This window comes from Cinclus cinclus, chromosome 2, assembly GCF_963662255.1.
Source record: "Cinclus cinclus chromosome 2, bCinCin1.1, whole genome shotgun sequence".
Classification (NCBI taxonomy): domain Eukaryota; kingdom Metazoa; phylum Chordata; class Aves; order Passeriformes; family Cinclidae; genus Cinclus; species Cinclus cinclus.
In genome coordinates, this window is record NC_085047.1 from 45,728,350 (window position 1) to 45,746,887 (window position 18,538).

At 40.5% G+C, this 18,538-nt stretch overlaps 1 protein-coding gene across 1 annotated transcript; it reads left to right on the forward strand.

The window, feature by feature from the left end:
* The first annotated feature begins 2,504 nt into the window (after positions 1 to 2,504).
* On the forward strand, positions 2,505 to 18,256 carry FDX1 (ferredoxin 1). The gene is made up of 4 exons (XM_062487585.1): positions 2,505 to 2,683; positions 8,334 to 8,458; positions 11,235 to 11,364; positions 15,143 to 18,256. The coding sequence occupies exons 1-4, from the start codon at positions 2,505 to 2,507 to the stop codon at positions 15,255 to 15,257; spliced, it is 549 nt and encodes a 182-aa protein (XP_062343569.1). The 3' UTR covers positions 15,258 to 18,256.
* Positions 18,257 to 18,538: the final 282 nt, after the last annotated feature.

Sequence of the window (18,538 nt, forward strand, 5' to 3'; positions counted from 1 at the left end):
GGGTCAGCCACAGCCCATATGGTCACCCAGCAGGGCTGCAGTGGCAAGGCAGGTCCAGGGCCAAGCCAGGATGCCAGGTCAGCAAGTCTGGCTGAGGGCCAGGCTCGTGGAGATGCGAGATGGTGTGAACAGAGCTGCTGCACAGCTGCCCTGCGGCACACAAGGGCCGGTGCAAAGCCACAGGTTAGAAGTGGCTCTTGAGGGACAGACGGGCCCCCACTGATGGCTTTTTTCATAGCTTATCAGTGAAGAAACTGACCTTGGACTCTGACAACTAAACTTCTGCAAAGGGGTAACGTGCTCAGGGCCACGGCAGTCAGAGGGCTAGAACACAGCTGTGGAACATGTCCAGCGCAAGGGGAGCGGGTTCATGGAATTGGCCTTTTCTGTTAAAATGGGACATGAGTGAAAACCCCACATGAAAGTAGACTGAAGCTAAGTTCAAGGACCTTACTCTGTTTAGTTTGGGCAAGCCAAGGACTCCTGTTGTTAATGATGGCTTCATTAATGAGAAGCTGCAAAGGACATCTGGATTATTAGCTAATCTCACTGATTTGAGGCTACTAATTTAATTTGTACATTAAAAAAAAAAAAGATCAAAATAAATCCTAGGATGTACCAGGGTCATACTATTAGGGACACTTTATGAGACCTGAAGTGAATGTACTAACTAGTCACCTGTGTTTAACGATGGGGAATTCAAATTAACATGTGCACAAATGGCTCAGTGGGATAACCAGGAGAACAGTTTCCTGCATCATGGGAGGAAACTAGTAACAACGGTGGCTAAAATAAAAGGGCTGGAGGAGGCTCAACAAATGATGGCTGAATGTCACAAAGAACAGAAATTGTTTTAATTTATGAGCAGCCCTGGCTGTGGAAAATTGACATAAATATTTCTATACTCAGAATTAAATTAATAAAAGAAATTATTTGAAAATTGATAAACGATTGCACTTTCTCCACTTCCAATGAATGAAATTCTGGGACTTTTTCAGGGCAATTAATACAAGCAAGAAAACTTTAAGAAATTGATAAATACATCTTTATTTAGTTGCTTGATTCAAATGTGACAACAAAGGTTTACATTGTAAGATACAGAATCCCTTCCAGGAATTTTTCTTGCATTAACCATTGCTTTACCATGAGCAGCTGTCTGGTTGAAGTCAAACTAGATTACGTGATGTGCTCTTTTGGCTTTACAATATTAGATGTCCAGCTGGAACTGTACATATTTCACTATATACTGCCTTAAGATTGTGCATATATAACCCCATGCTATAGTGACAGCATTGAAATAATCTGCATTATTAATGGACACATTCTCTTGTGGTGCAAAAGAGTGAAACCAAATGAAAATGAGATCAGTGTGTTTCATGGATCACTTGGTTTATGGACAGACAGTTTGGAGGCTCTTGACAATTCCACCAGGATATTTCCACCAGGACCTACTCTTCTTAAAGAAAATACAGAAGTTCAAGTTATATAGTATATTATATCCCTCTTCAATCTTACTCTGATGCAACAGAATTATAAGGCTTCAAAAATAATCTTTGCAACTCAAGTGTATCAGGTATTCCCTCCTTTTTCCCCATTCATTTCCATTCCCATTTGAAAGAAATATTCCAAAGTAATTGTTACATTTCTTCCTTATTCACTCAGAACTCTCCAGTTAGGGTGTAGAAGCATGAAGGGTATTTACAGAACCATCTGATCAAAAACTACCAGAGACAAGTTAAGCCTGTATGTGCAGACTCTGATTGCTCAGGAAATTTCAAAATTTCCTGTGGCACGTACTGGTACTTCAGCCATGCATCATGAATATTCACCCCCTTGTTGTGGAGCAGCGCTGCTGTCCATTTGCTGATGCCCGTGTTTCAGAGGTTGGATCCTCTGTCGTAAGAAACAGTAATGAGGAACTGCGAATTTCTCCATGGTCCTGCCAGGACAGGATAGGCGGACGTCTCAGACTGCCCGACTGCCAGCTCCGCTTCCCCGGGAGTTCCATATTATTAGAAGCTTTTTCAAGGGAGTCCCAAGTAGCATCGGCCACTTGCCCAGCCTTGATCTGCAGCCCACTCCCCCACGGGCTGGGCCTCCCAAAGGGGCATTTGGGAAGTAGCGGCGGCCCTCTGGGGGACTCCTCCACCGCGTGTCAACGCCGAGCCCTCGCTGTGACAAGAGATCCCTCTGCTGTACCGGGCCAGCAGAGGCTCACACACGCTGGGCTCCGTGTCCCCGCTCTCCCGGGCAGCGCTCGGGCCGCGGGACAGCCGAGGGCACCTGAGGGCAGCGGCGACGGTGAGCGGCCCTCGCGCCGGCCCCGCCCCTCCGCGCTCTGCCGCGCACTTTGCGTAACCCCGCGGTCACGCCGGCGGGGGCGGGCCGCGCGCTGCGTAAACGTGCTGCGAGAATCGCCGCCGCGCGCGCTGCGGGCGTAAGCGGCGGGACTTTACCCCCGCCCCGCCGCCGCCGCCCAGCCTCAGCGCTCCCGTCCCGCCGCCATGGCCGCCATAGCCGCCCCGGGGCCGGCGCGGCTCCTCCGGGCCGCCGCCGCTTCCTCCCGCCGCTGGCTGTTCTCTTCCACCTCGCCGGCAGCCGGGCCGAGGTCGGGCTGCGGCAGCGCTGCCGCTGGCAGGAGGGCAGCGCGGCCGTTCAGCCTCTCTGCCCGGGCGGTGCTCAGGTAAGGGGTCACAGCCGTGAGGCGCCAGACGGGCTCCCCGGGGCGGCGGCCCGAAAGAGCCGGACCGGGCCGGGGCTCGGTGCCGCGGTCAGCCGGGGCCGGCGGCTGCCCGTGGCACGGGCCGCCCGATCCGGGATGACCTTCCCGCGGTGCCCCTGCCGGGTCCCGGCCCCCTCTTCCCTCACCGGTTGCTTGGCGGTGGCCCCGGAGCGCTCTGGGGTCCCCTCCACCGTGCTGTGCCCCGTAGGCTGTGCCGGCGCTGCGGGTTGGCTCGGCCGAGGCCCCGCGCCGGCCCCCGGCGCCCGTGAGGCTCAGGGTCGGTGTGACCTGGAACCCCGTTGAAATGGCTTGTAGCGTTATTGAACACTAAACCAGCGCTCCTGGTGCCCAGAAGGGTTTTCTAAGAGGTTATGACCTTACTGAAGTTGCACTTGTTTTTCTTTCTTTCTGTTGTTTGGGGTTTTTGGTTTTTTTTTTTTGTCAAAGTTTGGCTGGGCTTGTGGTAGAAGTATAGTACATATCAGAGAGATCCTGAACTGTCTTGTGCCTTTGGTATAGTGCTTCTGTACTGGAGAGCACTTTTGCATCTTTCTTCATATAATGACTGGACATGACACTTAGTGACATGATTTAATTGACGTGGTCATGTTTGGTAATTGCTTGGCCTTGATCTCAGAGGTCTTTTCCAACCTAATTGATTCTGTGGTCCGATCTAAATGTGCTGAACTCCTCCTCTCCTCACTAGTATGTATGAGTAGGTATTTCAGAATGCATTGCATCTGTGGGTGTTTTAATATTGCACAGTCCACAGCTGTAGTTTTGATGTTTATCATAGGTAGTCACAGATTGTTTATGCATGGCCCTCTGGCTTGTAGCTTGTATATTCAAAAGGTAGGTCAGAGTCCACAGCTAACTTTCAATATTTAAAATGTAGAAGTTTTAAAAGCCTGATATACTTGGTTGCCAGAGAAGTTTCCTAGATTTGGAACAGGACCCACAATCAGCAGCCCAGCATCAGGAGTGTAGCCTGGCCTTTTTCCAGATAGTGCCCTCAACATCAAAGCTGGCTCAGTAGTTTGCTTTTCAACTCTCCTGTAGGTGATCTTTGTCTTTGTTCCAGCAGATAGTTTTAATGTGGAGAGAGAGACTTAACTTTTCTAGCCTATGACTCCCACAAGAGATGAGTAAGTTGCTAGTCAGATCTTTTCTCTGAGGGATCCTGCTGCCAATCAGTTGATTTCGAGATCCCTGACTTGCAGCTTTTAATAAAAAAAAAAAATAAAGATATGATGTATTGGCAGTTTTTTTTAAATGGTATTAAAATAATTGAAAAAAGAATCCTGTAAAGGGAAAGCATTTCCTTACCTAATAATAATATAAGACCTGTAATCCCCTCATGTCTTTCACAAACAGGCTGAATACAGCATGGAATTTATTTGCATTCATTTTGCAAGCGCACCAGCAAAAAAGCTTACGCAAAAAGTGTTTCCAGTGTTGTTTATGTACTCGGTGTCATAACCTGGCTGAGTTGGGAGAAAAGGAAAATTCTTGTATATTATTGTTTTCTCCATTTATGTGGCAAGTTAACTTTCTCTGGGCATCATATTTGAGGCCTACTTCCTGACCTTTATATAATCAGGCAGTGTTATTTCAGTAAAAATATATGCATCATTGTTTATGTATGTAAAATTAGCTGTATTTGTGTCTAGAGGATGAAGACATCACTATATAAAACATCACCTGAGGTGATTCCTGTGAGCAGAGGTTTCCAAGGGTTTCAGTGGAGCATCAGGCATTATGTCTTCATTTCCATTTCCTCCTTTCTCTTGCTCCTTTTTTATCCCTTATCCTTCCTTTTAATGTTATGGTGAACAGTAGTTGTTTCAGAGTTTTTATACCAATCTGGTTATCCGTACAATGTTTTTTGGTGCACCGCATATTAATTGCATGCTTTAAAGATTAGTTCAGATTTATAACTTCTGTTGATTGAGGCCTATATAATAGTTTAATTCATGGAACTCCCCAGCTAATTAGGGGTGTTGGATTTGCTCTTTAGTAAAAGAGCTGAGAATAACAGAGCTGATTTCACCATGTGCAATACCAGGCTAAAGTTATGTTTTGTTTGGAGGAATGTAAGAGATGATTCTTGGAAGTAATAGCTGAAGAATCAAAAGGATAATTCTCTTAAGGGGGAAGAAGTAGTTGTTGAGATGTTTGCAGAATTTACTATTATTTGTATGAGAGGGTCAACAAACAGCACTTACACTTCTCTGGTGCTCCTCTGTGCCTTTGCAGTATGCCTGATTTAGGGTATCCTTGTCAAGCTTGATACAAAATGCTGACGGTACTGTGGCAACCATATGAAGAAATTAATTGTATTTTACATCTGGTGAAAAGGGTTTATCTGAGCATGAATTGGGGTATTTATGCTTCGTGCAGACAACACAAAATAAATTGTGTTTTTATTGATAGTCCTGAGGCTATTCATACTTGCATGGACCTGGTTCATGTTTCATGTTAATTGCTTGCGACTGGTTTGCAGTGTGTTGATATTTGCATAGTTGTTTTTCTTGATGCAAACAATGTCTGGGTGGAACAGAACCTGTGTTATTTGAAATTTATAAAGCCTAAATATTGTTTCATGTGGGTGAGATTTTAATTTTTTTTAATGGTATCTCCCAATCATTGAGAAGATTGTGTTTTGAATATCTGAGTAGCCTGATTATTAAATACACACACTTCTGAAAGTATTTCCACCAAGTGAAGCACCTGAGATTTTTTTTCTTTTAAATATTTTGGCTAAGTGAAGAGTGATAGAATGTCACAATGGGGGAAACAACAAACAAGAAAAAGCCCCAAAACAGATTTACTGAAAGACTTAAGAAGGCTATATCTAACTTTACACAAATAAATAAATTTTAGTTTCAGTTATGAATCAGGGTGGATTAGGTCCTGCCCAAAGATTAATTACTGTGCCAGTTTTTAACAAAAGTCAGTGACCTGGTGGTGATATTTCCATCTGTCTCCTTGCTGCATGCCACACCATGAAGCATGTGCAGCCACAGTGCAGGTCCTCAACTGGCTGGAGCAAATATCAGACGGGGTATTTGCTCCTCAGGCTGGAGCAAATATCAGATTGCCCCTATTGACAAGGGCATCCCACTGCGGTTTCCTTGCTTTTGTTGTGGACAGTGACACTTTTGTACATTTTACTTTCTGGTCTAAGAGGGTCTACTATGTTTTTGTGGTTGACTTCCATCCACATTAGCAAAAAGGGTTGACTTGTGGTAGTACTGGATGGCAGGGTGATTTGGAGTGGGAATCATCTGAACCCACATTTTGATACTGTAAAGAGATTGGTTTAATCTGATCATGAAACCCAGATTGTGTCATTGCATCATAAAGTTGCAGTAACCCAGCCATTCTAAAGTGGTGTGTATTTCATCTAAGGGTCAGATCTGACTCTGCTGGTTCTGACATCTGTGGGGTTATTGACCTTTGCTTTCAGCCAGTGCATTCCCAGACCGAGGTTACTGCAGGACAGTGTGAGCGCTGGAGAGAGGAGAAACAAAGCGGGGGCGGGACTGTTCTCTCTGTCGCTGTGGTATTTTATCAGATTCAAGTGTGTTTTGAAAACTGGGAGGGAGTTGACTTGTCGTTTACAAATGTTCCAGGGATCTAATGGATGCCCAGATGTCTTACTGTTTGGTCCATGGTACTTGTGAGTGCCTAATCCTATAACAAAGCATATTATTAGGATATTGGAATAAATATTTAGTATTTGCCATGTCTATACCTTGGGCAGAGGATACCCAGAAATTCATGCATCTATTGCATTGTGTCTCCTGTCAGTGTTGGCTTTTGTCACATTGACAGAAATATTTCAGCAAAGGAGAGTGTGCTTTGAGCTCTGGAAAGGTTTTTTGAGGCAGTTTAAAATTACACTGTCAGATGTTAACTTAAGCTCTCAGAATGTGAATCTGTACCTTTGCAGATGCAGTCTAAACCCATCAGTCTTAAACTCCCAGAGGAGGTGGTGAATTTTGTACTAGTTTATCTAAGTGGGTGCTTGTTTCCTTGGTTCTGCTGTGGGAGGTGTTAACATAGCTGAGGAGCAAAATGAAAAGCAGAAGGGTTTCTTAAACTCCCACAGAATTGTTTGCTGGTGGTCCTTGGGTATCACAGGTGCAACATAAATCATACTTTGTAAAGCTACTTCTTTAGGATTTCTGATTTTATTTTTTTTTTTATATTACACGCTCCAGTTGCATTCTGCAGGTCAGCAAGGTCAGCCCTTTGTTATCAGTTATAGTTTTGGAATGTGTAGTTAATAGTAGCTTGTGGCTGCCTTCTGGAGAGTGGACTGAGGGATGATCGGACAAGAATTGAACATGACATCCTAATGAATCATCACGGAGCATACTGGTGCCAGTGGAACTTGTGGCAAATGTATGAAGTCCATAGCAACAAACGTTTGTTGTTTCATAACAAGCCAGGACTCAGATTGCTAAAAACACATTATTTTACTGCCTGTTACAAAAATAATTTGTTCACTGATTTTTCAGCATGGCCACTTTCAAATTTTTTCTTTAATATTCAGATGTATAGGTTAGAGTTTTCTAGGGGGGTGACTTGATTTGCAAGTTTGCATATTTTTCATATGACAGAAATCACAGTTACAAAGAAGAGTATGGGTATTATGAAGCACGTGGTTCTTAAACATGGATTTCACATGGAAGCATACATTTTTGAATTAGCTTTTTAGTTGTTCTATTTTTATCTGTCATCACTTGGAAGATTTCTTTACAGTCCATCCAGCAAGATTTTGTTTTGCTCACTTATTGTAGGAAAGAAAATAGTCTGGTTAAAATTGAACATAGTGTATTTCATTAGTGTATTTAAAGCTTTCCTTTGATTTGTGTGTGAAATAAAATAATATGGAATGTAGAAAAATATTTTTTTAATGTTAAAATCTTTAGTCTTAAGACATTCTTGTGCAGACTGCAAGTGAATTTTTTCTTAAATAATTATTGTCTGGAAAAAAAGCAAAAATATGTAAAGCCTTCTTTCCTTGAAACCAGTGTGAAAACTTTGTACTTCACTAGAATTAATATTCACAAGATGAATTCAGAGAATCTGTGCCTTAAAACAGCATAATGCTATTGGAGGAGAGAATAATTAAATTTCGTAACTAATAAAGTATCTAAAACTCTAAGCAGAAATTGGAAAATTTAGAATTTATCCTAAATTATAATTATGAGAACAACAAAAAATTTATAAATCCAAAGCAAGAGGTCACAGAAAGATGTGGAGAGAATAATTTAAAATAAGCTCCTTTATTAAAAATACAAATATTGTGCCTAAAATAAACTGTCTTTGGTGAAAGGCAAAACATCTGGATCCCATATAGCTTGTAGTGACAAAACAAACACCAAGGTTTGTTTTTTTTCTTATTTTCCATGGTCTTTGTTCAATGTACAGCAGTAAAAGCCTGTACATGTTACAGCATTTAAAAGCCAGTAACTCAGGTTTCTCTTTTCTTGGAGTTGACAGTTGTAGTATCAGCTAGTATTTTAGTTGTATTCAATCAATTCTAAAGTGCCAAAAATTGTAGAATACTTTAATTGTATTATATAATTTCCTTTTTCAGCTCAGAAGATAAAATAACTGTTCATTTCATAAACCGAGATGGTGACAAACTAACAGCCAAGGGAAAACCTGGGGATTCACTGCTGGATGTTGTTGTTGACAATAATCTAGACATAGATGGTTTTGGTAAGTAGATTCACTGAATATTTTATTCAGTGTCTAGAAATTCTGTTTCTTTTTATGCATAAATATTTATAATATCATTTAGATTGGAAAAGACCCTTAAGATCATAGAGTCCAACTGTAAATTAATATTTTATATATAAAACCTAGCTGTCCTTCAGTTGGATTTTCTTCCCTTTTTTTCCTTCCAGCAGCTGCATAGAATAATTTGGTTCAAGTTTTAGAAAGACTTGGGGTGATCTTGGCTTGAGTGTTAAAGAGGGGAATACACAGAGCTCTGTCAAAGCAGAATCTGAAACATGCCACCTGCAGGCCTTTTCTGAGCTGAAAGGTTCTGTTCTGGAGGTACCACAGACCTGGTGTATTTCTGACAGTGTCTGGTTACTTCTGTAGTGCCAGACTGTCTCAATTTGTTACCAGGCTTTTTGTAGCACGGTATCTATAGCAGAGGAGTGCAAAGTGAGAGAAACAACCAAATCCATGTCAGTTAGCAGGGAGGAGTGAGGAGTTTAATTCTTATGAAAGAACTGGGGTAAAGGAGACCACCTGAAATTCTAACTTGGTATGTTAGTTCTGTTTGAAATCAAAACGGGAGGAAGTTACAGCTTGTCTCTTTCTTCAGACTTTTGCACATTCCATAGTTGGAATCATAGGATGTTTTGGGTTGGAAGGGACCTTGAAGATCGTTCAGTTCCAAACCCCCCCTGCCATCAGCATCTTCCACCAGCCCTCGTTGCTCAAACCACTAGACCACATTGTTCAAAGGTATTAGGTAATTGCAGTTAACTACCTTGGGAAGGTATTTATATGATCATGAGCTGAAAAATTAACAGAACTAAAGCGGAAAGTGGTAGTACAATTTTCAGAACTGAATGCATAATGTGAAAAAAAAAAGCAGCAGAGTAGTGTAGCAGAGTTTGAAATTTGATATGTGTTTTAGTTAAGTGTAAATAAATTTTACTGCTAGTAATCTTTGATAAGATTTGAAATCTTACACTTAGTATCTGAGACATCTTTTATGTGTAGAGTTTCATATATCTGGGGAAGAAAAATTGTCTCAAATTTGTAATGCAACTAGCTCTATGTATCACTTCTTAAAAGACTAGTTTAGGCTTAGGGCTGGTCTGCTTGTATTCTACAGTAAATGTTCTCAGTGTCAATATCAGCTGTGTTAAAGCATTGCAGTAAAGTGGGGAAAAAACAGTACTGTCAATAAAAGGAAGCCAAACTGACAATCTGGAATACTGTGACAGTCTTTAATGTGTGTGAGTCCCATTTCAATTACCACTTGCTAATGAAACATTGTACTAGGATGGAGAAATAATGTAGTAAAAATGTGTGTTCTGTGTTTAAGAAAAAAGTAATGAGGGAAAAGTAAAATGTAAATCCTGATTATTTGCTTCTATCACTAGGGGGCATCCCATGTGCATTAACAATAATAGAAGTATCTTTGTATAAAGGGTTACAGATCTATTCAATGGTTCAGCTGCACTCAATTTGTTTGTTATTGCCAGTTTTATGGTTGTGGGAGGACCTTCCACTGTTCAAAGAGACTGGTCAGTGTTCTTTCCTTCCCCCTCACCCCTTCCATCACCTCCCCAACATTAATGATCCTTAAGCTGCTGATATGAGAAATTTTATGTTTGACACTTTAATTAAATTCTGCTTTTTCATATGTATTTGAAGACATTATATAATTTAAAAATCAAATGTAGTATTAGAGTGTAGTGCTCACTTTGAATATATGCTTTTGGTACTATAGCAGCATGGTGCTTTCTCTGTGGTTTTCATGGTCTAATGATGAGTTCCATTATTTGTTTTCATAGCAGTGGTTATACATACAACCTTGCTTCCTTTATTTCCATATGATTACGAAGGTGGTGTGGTCACAGTATTTTTGGTTCTGCTCTCCCTAGAAGTAAGTGAAGATTGGTTAATGTGTTATCTGATTCTCTTCTATCAATTTAAATCAGAGCCTGAGGTTTGTAATCTCCACAGTATCTAGCTTTCCCCTGCTTCTTGAAGTTGGTTATTTCTTTTTCCAACACTGTGGAGAACATGGTGCCAGCCCAAGACACAGCCCAATATAGTGACAGAGAGAAATTTGTTCGAGTTAAAACTTCTCCTGTGCTGTGGTGACCTAATTGCTGTAGCAGGTAGGTAGAGTTGGTGCAGGTGCTGCTCTGCCCCAGCAACTTGTTAGGTCCTTGACCTGTACTGGAACACCTCGTAATCCACGTGGTAGCCATCTGTCTCTAGCCTTACTCTCTTTGTTACTGTGAATGAGTGTTCTGTTGAATGAGAAGAAATAAGTATAAAATCCCTCCTCCTTGTACTTCTAAGGAACTGTTTTTTGTGTAGCAGGTGTCTCCTGTTGAACTTCGAGAAAACCACCTCAGAACCAAGGGAAAGTGAGAGAAGGATCAGCAGTGGAAATAAATGAAGTAGTGTTAATTGACAGCATTGTCTGCTTTTGTATTCTTATAGTAAAAAGCTATTTTTTAAATGGTGGAAAGGGAATTAGTTAAGTATTTTAACTGATTACTTAGCAGTTTTTCAACTGATTACTTAGCATTTAAGTAAATCTTAGTACTATAGTAACTGTAGAAATGCTATTAGTTGAATGCAGAGTAGGTATATGAAAGTGAGAATGTATAGAACATTAATTTTTCTAATCAGCTGAGACTTCTTGTATGAAACAAGCGCACGCAGGATTTCTTCTGAAATTCAGCTGCAATTTTAAACTTGGATTTTCTATTATCTTTATATTTTTTTTTAGGTGCATGTGAAGGAACGCTAGCCTGTTCAACTTGTCATTTAATATTTGAAGACCACATATTTGAGAAACTTGATGCAATTACTGATGAAGAGATGGACATGCTGGACCTGGCATATGGCCTCACAGAAACGTAAGGCAGCATAACACTTCCCTACATTACTTCTGCAAAGAATGGGAAGGTTTGCAGATGGGGCAGTCCAATATTCTTGGAGCACCTTAATCAACTTTTAATAAATGGCTGAATTCTGTTACACAAATGGGACTGCCATGTTCAAATGTTGTTTGAATTAGTATTAAAAAGACATCAGTATTGGTTTTGTGACTGAGAAGTGTCAGTACTTGGTCTTCAGAAGGTCTGGTGCAGAAATGTTAGCACTGAAGTATGACTGGAAACCCAGTTCCTTCCACAAAAGCTCTGCCACTTCTGTCCTGTGTGTGTATTTTTTTTCTCTTGTTTCTCTTCCCTTCTATTTTCTCTCCCTTGTTAGTCTGTAGCTAGTTAATGTATTTTATTAATGTGTTTATGTCAGTATTTTAGGTTTTGGTCAGATCTTCTTTTCACAGAGTCACAGGAGGGTTGAGGTTGGAGGGGACCTTTTGAGGTCAACTGGTGCAGCCCCCCCTGCCCAAGCAGGACCACCTAGATCTGATGCCCAGCACCCTGTGCAGACAGCTTTTGAATATGTCCAAGGATGGAGGCTCCACCTTCTCCAGCCTCTCTGGTATTTATGCACATTGCTAAGATCCTTCCTGCAAGCCTTCTCTAGGACAAGCAGTGTGGAGAGATGTCAGTGTACATACCTTGTTATGCTTTGACTCGTATCACAGTGCTCCTTGTGCACACAAACCAGATTGCCTTTTGGGTGAAACTTATCCTAAAGTGTGCTCTGACTGCTGATAGGCACTAGGATTAGACTAGTGTACTCCAAAGTAAACCCCTGTTTTTCATCACCTCCACTATCACACATCTTGTAGTTAGCCTGTTAATCCTCATCACAGACCTGTTCCTGGTGGCCTGTTGTACTTGCTGGTGCACAAGTAGCTTTTATCACAGAACATGGCCACATGAACAGTAGGCAGCTGTGCCTTATGAGGTTTCATAAGCCCTTTCCTTCATGTGTCAATGGAACTGCTTGTTCAAGTTTTTGAGAATCTTTCCCATTACATCAGAGGCTTTACACCTGGTCTGTATAGCATAGTTTGTCTCTGCAGAGAAGTACTCTGAATTAACTTGTCTGTCTCCTTATATCAATAAAAGGAATCCTGTACTCATCATTTCTACATGGCAATTCACTTTCTCACTTCAGCCAAATCTGAACATTTATGGGAAGTTTGAAAGGAAAAGAAGTTGCTACAAGAAACTTGCAGCTTCTTTTGTATTCTCATTTTTCCTGTTGTCACAAAAACCCATTTTCAGTTTTGGAAAAAAACTAATAAGCCTATTAAGACTGCCACCTACTATAATAAAGAGTAACTTTTAGGTTCAGGGCCAAAATAATTCCTGAATAGCTCTGGAGGCATATGATCTAATAAAAACCTTTTTTCTCTGGCTGCCTTTACTTAAAAGTTTTAAACCAAGAAGATTTTACTGAAGAACTGGAAAACAGAATCAAGCCAGAGCTCTCTGTTTAAATGTTTCTATTTTCCCCCTATAAGTTCTTAATACCAAGTAAAGTTTTGCGCCCTCTGAAGGTGTTTGGTACTTCTATTAGGTTTTCCTAGCATCATATGTTCTCCCTATGGCCAGGGACCTTCCATTTATGTGAGAGGATGACTTTTCTGAAAGACAAAGCTTTAAGTGGCTATTACTTGCTGCAGGTTACCTGGACTCCTGTGCTGATGTAAATTTGTGTAATGGAATGCACTTCTATGTTCTGTCACAGGTATAAGCATAGCAGCTTATTCTTGTGAGTGACTCTGTATTTAAGAAAGCTTCAGCCATGGAAGCTTGTGTTTTCTAAAACAAAAAGATTAATTAGGTTAAAATGAAATTGTTCTGATTAACTGCAGAACAGTACAAAGTAGTAAGATGGGAAGTGCAAACCCTGGCAAGTTAAACGAAGAATACTTAAGCAAAAAATAAGATGAGAAACAGCTTGCAGAAAGTAGGCAAATATTTGTTTCTAACCTATCAGAAATGGGAAACTTTGTTTGCATGCAGAGCCAATGGGTGATGTAGAATGTGCATGTAAAATAGAAAAAATAACATAAAAATCCAAGTTTCTTACTTTCTTTTGCATTATCTCCAGAGGTTTAATGGGCTGTCTGTGTACTGGAAGGTTTCTTTGCAGAGGGTGTCCTGGCATATTCTGTGATCTTCTTTCAAACTAATGTGTCCATAGAAGGAGTTATTACTGCAGATAAGTAAACTTAGTGGTAAAAAATAGTAATGGCCAGGTAGCATTCACCCCGGAGCTCTACAGGAATTCAGTATGGCATTTCTGAACTGCTGTCTGTAAGGCTTAATTAATTGGTTTGAAAATCCTTCCACATCAAAGGAATGGGAAGGTGGGAACCCAGATTTTAAAATGAGATTCAACATTTTAAAGTGAGATTTGGAACTGAAGAACACTGTTGTGATTCTGTGGGCTGTTGCTTTTCTGTGCTGTCTGCTATGGGTAAGGAAATAATTCAACAGAGCTTTAGTAGAGGGATGAAGCAGACACAGAAATTCTTCATATAAGTCACTGAGATGAAGAAAGATCTTGCAGTTCATGCAGTTTACTTAGGTCTAAAAATTGTTTGCTAAATTTTGAGGTGCAACAGCATGAGAGCAAAGGCTAGGCCTGTAAAGGCTAAAGTAATTGGTTAAAAAAACCCCACCCATCTTTTAACAAGAAGTATTAAGCTGCCTGGTAAGAATGTGTGATCAACAGCATGATGTAAAAGTGATTGGTGCTAGGTTTTAATCGGTGCAAGCATCCTTGTGGAAGACTTGGGAAAACACAGTGAGGAGTAAAGTTTGTTTTCAGAGCTGTGGTAGTATCACTTGCCTGTGAAAATGTGCACAGGGATTTTATGCTCTTCAGCAATAGGAAATGACATTTGGAGTTAAAAGGCAAATGCAGATAAATGCATATGGAGAGGTGGATAAAAGAGTGGGAACTTAATGTTCTTGCAACAGGCTGTCAGGTAGCTAGTGTCTTGCCAGGGTCTGGTACTATGGAACATTGCCCATCCTTGCTGATGTCTTTAGTATTCTATACTTAAATAGAATGAGACATGGACATTGAATTAAAGTTATCCCAGCAATAAAAGCAGCTTGTGATGTCTGCAGAGTTCTGTTGTGGTATTAAGTCTTCTGGTTTTAATTGCTTGTGTGCAACATCTGGTTTTCTCATGTTGAATGATAGGTATAGAAATGAAGGACAACTTCTCTGGTGCCTTGAGTGTTTTATCCTTCTCCTTCAGATGTTTCTTGTGTTTTCACTCTTACTTTTCTGGCTTACACCCAATCTTGAGTTTTTTAGTTTGAGAACATTGAACTTTGGATGGAGGGGTTAGGCTGTGCTTTTTTTGAGGCTTTCGTTCAGATTCTTTGTCTTTATCTCTTCAGAGGTCCCTGGTGTCCCTTGGGCAATCAAGCATCGCTCCCTGCACTGGACTGCCCTGTTAGTGACCCAAGGGTCACCCATATTCTGCATTGTCTCAGTGAGCAGGAAATACTCAGCTGTGGGACTTTCCAGTGTGTTGAACTCTGTTCTGGTTATAAATCCTGGCTATTGCCACACAGATCCTTGTGCTGATGCCTGTGGTTCGCTCCTGTGCTGGATTAAGGCCCTGCACAGGAGTGGCTGTTCCTAGTTCATGGTCTCTTGGGGATGGCTGAGTGTTGGAGATGTAAGGGGGTAAATGCTGTTAGATTGCTGGTGGGCTAGAACTAACAATAATGTCCTGTTTCCCCACAGATCACGTTTAGGCTGCCAAATCTGCTTGAAGAAATCAATGAATGATATGACTGTTCGAGTACCAGAAGCTGTGGCTGATGCTAGACAATCAGTAGATATGAGTAAAAACTCCTAAAACAAAATTATCCTAGGGGTTTGAAAGAAGCTTAATTATTTTTATAACTTATTTTTAAATGTGTAATTAAATATGGAAACTTACATAATTGTGAGTTATTTTATATGACTATCAATATTAGATTAATGCTATTTTAATTTTCTTTATAGAACCTCTTATATTTTTACGCTTAAAATGCAATAATACTTCTTATAAGTAATCATTGGGTTATAAACATTAGCAGGTGTTCATATAACATTGTTCTGCCATAAACATTTAATGACACTTAAAAACTGGATCATTTGTACAGGACTTCTCCTAAAACAAACTGAGCATTTCTAGGTGTCAGACCTGAATGTGTAAGAGAAAAGAACTTGTATGACTGCATGGTGTCTTTTTGAAGTGTTGCCATTAAAGATGGTGTGCTCAGAGCTAGTTAAAATTCTCAGTAAATAGGATACTTCCTCAGCAGTTAGTGGATTTTCAGGATAGGGATTTTCCAAATTTTGGAATCTTAATGAGATGTGGCAAATGTCTTTGCCACTGCTGAACTCATGAGTTCTAGGAGCTGTGTTTAACCCAGCAGGCAGCTAAATGCCACACAGCCATTCATTCACTTGTACCCCACCACTGCCCACCCCCCTTCCAAATGGGATGGGAGGGTAGACTTGGGGGGGGGAATGTCACATTCATAAGTTGAGGTAAAGATCGTTTAATAGGACAGAAACAGAAAGGAAAACAACAGTAATAATGACAAATGCATAAAACGAATGAGGCACAACACAATAGCCCACCACCTGATAACTGATGCCCAGCCAGTTTCTGGGCAGTGACTCCTGGGCAGCGTTTGCCCAATTGGATATTTTGAGCATGACACCATAGTCTGGGACTTGCCATTGTTCAGTTGGGGTCAGCTGTCCTGGCTGTGTCCCCTCCCACTTCTTTGTGCACCCCCACAAGGTGAGGTGAGAATCTGGAGAGGCCTTGACTTAGTTGTTGCTAAACGGTGTTTACAGTAAAACACCAGTGTGTTATCAACATTGCTCTGATTCTAATCAGTATAATAATCAAATTCTGGGACAGCGCTGTATCAGCTCTCTCCCAGGTGAAATGAGGACAGGCTGATGCAGGATGTTGGCACCTGCAGCTTAACCCTAGCCCAAATCAGATGTCAGTGAACCTCAATAATATTTACATTTGACTACACCACAAATACTGGGATAGGCCCAGGCTCAGAAGAATGAATCCTTGGAGATGTGTAATGGGAGAACATACCCAGTGTAATTGCAGTTTACCCATCACAAACTCTTACTGTTCTCAGAATGTGACTGAATTGGGATTGAACAGGGCGATGTTTGTCAGCATCAGATTTGATCTGATATCTTTATCCCTTTTTAGTTTTGAGCTTCTGCAGGAGGCAGTCTGATGTCAGTTAGGATGTTCAGCTTGAAAAGATTGCTTGATTCTGGGCCTTGCTCACAGGATAATTCCAGTAATGGTTGATGTGAAATGACCAAGTATATTTGTTTCATAAAAATGGCCTAGGTTCCCCAGAAGGTGTAGGAAAACACCTGTGGTGAGATGGTATCTGCATTGGTGATGAAGAGCTTTCAGTTGAATATTGTTTTAATCTTTCTAAAGTAGCCCAAGTAATGTTTCTGAGGCTATTATTCTCTCCAACTTTACATAAATACTTACAGGAACTGGTTATCACCAATAGTTGTTAAAATTTTGATTTTTTTGGGGGGGCATTTAGATATAGATATATATATATATATATATGTATACATATACCCTATTTATTTACATTTGAATGATCTAATGCATTCATTAATGTTTTGCCTGAACTGGTAACAATGACAACTGGACATCTTTTCTTGCATTATATATATGGGAGGGGAGAAAAACTATTTTTCCAGTGTCAAATATTGGGATTATGCTGAGCTTTGTAAACAGGTAAAAAAGTTCCTCTTTATTAAAAGAATTAATATTCTCTGGAACTGTATTGAAAATAGATGTGGGCCAGATTCTTTTATTTCCTCTCTTAATTACCTCATTTCTTTCTGTTACCTTTCAACTTTGTCCTAATGCAAGGTGTGCTAATTGTGGCCTGCTCAAAACTTAATCTTGTAGGGGTTTCAGAATACACTTCTGATGTCATCTGATTCGAGCTAAGACTTCAGAATTAAAATTTCCAGGCTTTATGAAGGGCGGAGGGAGGAAGGTCAGGGAGGAGGGTGGGCAGAAGTTGAAGAAATTTTCAGAATATGCTGCTGTCTTCTTGTTCTGCTGCTGTGGCTCTAATCATGACTGAGAGGTTGCCCTCACACAGTCAGACATAAAGGTAAATCTCAGTTTGTATTGCCTTTGTCCTGAGCTCATTTATATATAGTTATTAGTATTAAATCTTGAGGTTTTGGGGTTTTTTACATGAGACAGCTCATGAGCTTCCAAGAGAGGGAACTTGGGTCATAACCATATGAGTTGTGCATTTGTACATCAGAAAGAAATACGAGGTTTCAGTATACCTGTGTGGTTTAGGGGTAGATGTTGATATTTACTGAGTTTTGGGCTCTTTTTTTGTTTGTTTGTTTGTTTGTTTGTTTTTTGTTTTTTTTTTTTTAATTGGGTTATTTGAGGTTTTTTTCATACAGCACCAGGTACTTCTTGTGGGAATCTTGAAATGCTGAACACTGTTAAACAAATGTGGAACAACTCCCAAGTGAGTTTTCTTTCTAAGCCAAGGTGGTTTTGTTGTGTGTTTCCTGTGACAGCTTCTCATTACAAAGACTTTGACTCTCCTACAGTGTGCCTGTGGAATGAATTACTTAGCACAGCAAGGCAAAAAAGGACACTTCGAAGTTCATTTTGAATTCTAGAGGCATCCCATACTGCATGCAAATGGAAATCTCAGAACACAAAGGAACTGACTTATAGTGCCCAAAATGCACAGCTCAGAGATACTAGTTTATTGTTAAAATGATTTGCAAATAAATCTTATTTTTAACTTCTTTCTGACACCTCTTGTTTTATGGATTTTTCTTTCTTTTCTAAGCTGTTGAATGTATTTCTGAGTGAAAAATGGAACTTACCCACTAATGGTACACTTCAAAGTGCAAGTATGAATTCTTGTGCAGTGACACATAATTATAGCATCAAAATTAGTTGAATACATGTTTATTTCCCTGTTCAAAAAAAAGATTACAGGTAATTTGCTTTCTAAAACCATTTCCTTTCTCTGTTAAAAGATGGCATCAGTGGGTTTCTCCCCCCTCAGAAACAAGGAGCAAATAAAAACTGAG

Excerpts from the sequence above, each read along its gene's own strand:
- FDX1 (XM_062487585.1), top strand. The coding sequence starts at position 2,505 with ATGGCCGCCATAGCCGCCCCGGGGCCGGCGCGGCTCCTCCGGGCCGCC. Across the intron at positions 8,459-11,234 it reads TCTAGACATAGATGGTTTTG|GTGCATGTGAAGGAACGCTA; the intron begins GTAAGTAGATTC and ends ATTTTTTTTTAG. Across the intron at positions 11,365-15,142 it reads GCATATGGCCTCACAGAAAC|ATCACGTTTAGGCTGCCAAA; the intron begins GTAAGGCAGCAT and ends GTTTCCCCACAG.